Consider the following 5,135-nt stretch of genomic DNA (forward strand, 5'->3'; position numbering starts at 1 on the left):
TTTGCAAAGCTTATCAATAAACAGCAGTTACTTGAAACTGGAGATCTTAATAGTTACTTATAATCAGAGTTGCCACTCTTTAATTTAAAAAGATAAGTTCAAGTTGACAAAAACTAGCCCAAGTTTTTCACAATGTAAAAATGTTAAGAGGCAAACCTGATGTTTAAAATTAAAAATACTTTTTGTTGAATTTAAAAACTGATATGTATCATATTAACAACATATTCATAACTAAAATGATAGATTTTAAAGAATTAGATTATACAGTAACTTTTTAATTCCAAACTACAACATGACCATCAAAATTCTTATTAAGACCTAGGTGGCAACTCTGAATGTGTAAAATAGTAACTTACCTTAGCACTATTGGGTGAGCCTTATAACTTCATTGGGGGGTTGCTGTGTTGACAGTAAGAAATTGTGTTGTTGCCTGATATAAATAAATAAAATTTAATAAATTTAGGTTCAATACTAAGAATGTTTGACATTTTAATTCTTATCAACTTATATTCTGTTAATATATAAATCTGTATAACATTTAATTAACTTAGTACTTTACTGTAAACGTTTATTAACTTAGTAATAAAAATTGATCAGGAAAGGTTGAATAATACATTTCACTAATTTTATTAATTAGAAACAATCATAATTTATACAATTTATGTTGATGCCTACTATTGGTTGTAGTACACCATGGAAGCACACTTAATGTTATTAATTATAAATTTTTCAGAACTCAATATTCACTTATACATGTTTATACAATATTAAGTTAATAAAATATTATTTAAACTATTTGTGTATACATAATATTAGTGACTTACTTTAAATCATAGGCAGTAATTCTTGAATCACATAGCACTATTTTTCATAGGCTTTTATCTAAGAGGATGTTTACAAATGAAAAAAACATTTGGTACAGTTTAGCACAAAGTGGTTTTTTTTTAATGAAACTTCAGCAAAAAACAGGGTCAAGTTTTACCAATTTTTATTTTCAGCTTGTTAAATTAGTAAAGCTTTGTTAAAATATTTTTAATAATAGATTAAACTTTTAGCTAAGTTTTATAAATGAAATAAACTAGAGGTGGACTAAATGTTATTTATTTTTATCTGTTTTTTAATCTTTTAAAACATTAAAACGTGGCAGACAAATGGAAACAGACAATTTTTTGTATTTATTTGCTTATTACTTGTTAATTAATCTAGAACGTATATTGATATTAATACGAACATATTTAAAACTAAAAATAAACTTAAAAAAGAACAAAAAGTTTTTTTTTAATTTTAACTGCTAAAAGACAAATGAAAAAGTTTTTTTTTTAAATACGTTAGGAACCATTATGTCATTTATATATATGTTCCTATAAGTTAGTCTTGAAAAAAAAAACTATTATTTCTAGCTTTAGAAAAATAGAAAACCTAATTTCGTCATTTAATATAATTGGAAATGTTTTTGATGTAGCTAGCTATAACTAAATAGCTAGCTATAATTTTCAGTTATTAAGTGTACACTTTCTAGTTATATTTAAAAAAGAGTGTACAAAGTGAAAACTCAGGATGAAGATCAATGTACTTATCAGCACATACAATTCAAAACTAGTCTAAAAATTAATGTGTTTTGTTACCAATCCTTATTTTCGTTAAATTCATTACTTACTTTGTACTTTCAAGTTAATGATTGGATCTCATTTCAAAGTCGGCAGGCTTCTTTACAGCTCATCGCTTCTATTGCCTTTATTTTTTTCTTAATTTTTCTTCTCCGTTGTTTCTCAAAAAACTCTTTTATTTTTCTCATTATTTTTCTTTTTATCATTTCCTTCTGCCGCTTTCTTTCACTCAATTCCACCCGCCCTCTTCCTCGAAACAAGCGCCTCCTGTCATTCTTCTCTCTGCACCTCTTCCAAGGTGGCGATTCTGCCGGTTGCTTCGTGCGCGGGCTCGTGAACCTGCACCGCGCGCGGGAATTCCCCCTATCGGCCCTTTTGCTGTTTGTTGTTAGCGTGAGGTGCAGCAGGAGCAGAATTAAAACAAGCCTCATCCTAGTATGAAAAGTTTTCAAAACGTTTCAATAAATATTCATGTAAAATGTTTTAAATACCAACTATACATATTTATTATGACGTATTTTAAAATAAGTTACAATAAATTTAATAAATTTTTTTTTTTGGCATGTAAGTATTTATTAGCCGTATTTTGGTATAAAAAGCGTATTTTGAAAAGTGAAAGATAACTTGTCAAAATCTAAAGGTATGATCATTATTAAAAAACATCTGTGGACACTAACATTCTTTGTAGACAATTTTTTTCATGAAACACTTTTACTACTTTTTATATTTTAGTTTCATCTAGTGGTATTAAATATATTAAAACTAACTTATTATAAGTTATAAAAAATATAAAAAAGTCAAAGAACTATATTTAACTTGCTATTTAACAAAAGCTTTTTAACACTAAAATCTTTTTTATTTTAGTTTAAAAATATTTATAAACTCATTTAAGTGAAATGTTTTTAAACTCAAAGTTAATTCATGTTCATCGGTTCATCGTAAAGTTTATTTCTGAGAAGCACCAAGCCGATGTCGTACCTGTTAGCACTTAACTTTACAGGCTCCGAGTGGAAGTTTTCGTGCAAGTAAAAAGTTTTCCGAGACGACAGTTCTGCGGGTGGGATCCTGTTGATTCAATTCATTGTATATGGTGCCTGCAGTAACTGCAATTCTCAGTATTTCAACTTTGTAGCTGGCTGAGTCTCTATTGAAACAGTGCGCCGCTGTCATAACCCACTGACTGTTCAGCAGAGATCCACCGCAGAAATGTCGAAACTTGTTAGCATCTAAACGATTAGGCGACCGAATGACGTCTTCTTGATAATAATAATATTCAGGGTCATCATTTAGGTTGAGTGTTTTTGCGTACTCGAGAAACTTCAAGGACACTTGGTACGGAACTTCTCCCACATTTGCGTTGCGCCCGTTCTTTACTTGCCCGTTTACAAGGCACGAGCAAGTTAATAAAAACAAAAAACTCAATCTGATCTTCCAATCCACAAGTAATGAGTGCCAGGTTAATTTTATCAAATCAAACAAAAATGTTTGTTATGTTTTAAAATATCTTGTGCTACGTAATAATTGGTTTATTTAGATTTAGATTATCGCTACAAAAAGTTATAAATTTTCAATGTCGATTTTTCAGTAAGCGATAAAAGAGAAATATGAAGCTAATAATTTTTAACTATACTTTTTAGTCTTTCAGTATTGAAACAATATTGAGCTTAGTATATTATTCTACTAATTTTTACATTTTAAACTGGCATAAACGCACATGTCATTTCACCGTTTCAATCATGACATCTGTATAGTGACATTTCATTGTTTTTAACTTAGCGTCTAACAAAAATAAGTTTTGTTTTATTATTTAAATATACAATGATGTTGCCTGGGCTAAAATCACTCAGCTGTTTTACAGTGAAATTTAAATTTTTATAAATCATTTTAAAAATTAAACTTAAAGCTTTTATAAGTTTATTTTATAAGTTCATCAAAATGTACAAAAAAGTGTAAGTTCTTTTTGTAATAATTAGGTCAAAATTTCAATTAAGTAATTTTTAAGTCGTAAATGCTTATATTGTTTTCTGAGTTACTTGGGTTTTATGTGAAAACGCCTCTGAAACAGGTACGGTAGTCTCGTCAGGAGCCAGATTATTATTAGCTTTGGAACAATCTGATCTTTTATTAATCCCTCGGTTTGCGACTGACTGCTAAATGGTTAAAGAGCTAAAACCATTTTTATTTTGTTTAGAAATAAAAATAAACATGTACTGCAAAGTACTAATATACTTTCTTCCACAGTAAAATAAGAATCACAACTGAAATCGTTTGGCAATTTCAAATTTATCTACTTTAAGAGGTTTCACTCAGTTCACGACTCCAGTTGTGTTGCAACGGAAGGAAGATACAACTTACTGGTTCAGGACGTGGCCACTCATGCTTCCTCGTTGGTACCGGATGTGGAGCGCGCGATTTAAGTATTCAAATGGTTGCTATAAGTATTGTTCATCTCCTTTTATAAGTTGATTTAAAGTTAAAAATATTTTTGAGATTTTATATTATTAAACAAGTTTTTAAGTACATTTTTATACACAAAATTGAGTTATTTTTCATTAAGTTTTTTTTTTATTTCGTTTAACTAATTTTTTTATTAGTAAAAATTTAAATATTTAAATGATAAAAGTTTAATTCTAGTAGCTCGTAAGAAACTTTAATAGCATGTGGTGCACGACTCGATAACCTAAAGGTTCCTTTGTACACCAGATCCTTTGACCAAACTTTTTGATCGCTTTTGTTTATCGTTCAACAAAAATATATAAGTAGTTAAAATTCACAAATGATAGCTAGAAACGTTAAGTTTGTACCACCAAATGCGTGGGCTTATTCTGCAGAAGTAAATGTTCAAATTAACTTGATCAAGTAGTTGTCGCAGGAGATTCAGCTGAGTTGGTGCCACCGTACACGTTGGCTTATGGTGCAAAGGTCAATGTTTAAGTTGATACAGATGAACATTAAAATTTGTATAGAATGAGATACAAAAACTGCAAAGTTAAAAAGAAAAGTATAAAGGAAAAAGTAAATGTTTGAAACAAAGCAAACGATAAATTGAATAAGAATTTTTTGCCGGAGAATCAGCTAGCTTTGCAAAATGACGGCTCATGTTCAAAGCGCTATATTTTTTTCGTGTGTCATTAAAAATAAATAGTTTTTATGCAACGATCAGCTCTAATTAATATTATTTGCTCGATGCAACATTTTTGAAATCGAGATTTTTATGTTTAAAGAGTTGTTGATCTAAAACTGTTTTGAAACGATATTATGTAGATACTTAACATTTTGACAATCTAAGCTTGGAAAGACTTGTTTTTGTTTATGTTTAAGTTTGGAAAGACTTTTTTTCTGCGATCACTTTCTGCTGGTTGTATATTCTTTTAATATTGTGTTTAAATGCTTAATATAAAAAAAATAATCAAGCGAAATAGACTAGTTTAAATTTTGGTAACACAACTATTTGTTGTAAACATACAGGTACATACATCCATTAGAACAAAAAAGTGAATTTGTAATTTAAAGTACCTTGAACACTAT

At 28.9% G+C, this 5,135-nt stretch overlaps 1 protein-coding gene across 1 annotated transcript; it reads right to left on the reverse strand.

Moving 5' to 3' along the window:
- Positions 1–2,588: 2,588 nt before the first annotated feature.
- On the reverse strand, positions 2,589–3,369 carry LOC145847340 (chymotrypsin-like elastase family member 2A). The gene is made up of 2 exons (XM_082953572.1): positions 3,334–3,369; positions 2,589–3,035 (listed from the first exon to the last, which is right to left on the reverse strand). Exons 1-2 carry the CDS (start codon positions 3,367–3,369, stop codon positions 2,589–2,591), a joined length of 483 nt encoding a protein of 160 aa, XP_082809698.1.
- Between the last annotated feature and the right edge of the window lie 1,766 nt (positions 3,370–5,135).

This window comes from Thalia democratica, unplaced genomic scaffold, assembly GCF_965202585.1.
Source record: "Thalia democratica unplaced genomic scaffold, ktThaDemo2.hap1.1 HAP1_SCAFFOLD_887, whole genome shotgun sequence".
NCBI lineage: Eukaryota > Metazoa > Chordata > Thaliacea > Salpida > Salpidae > Thalia > Thalia democratica.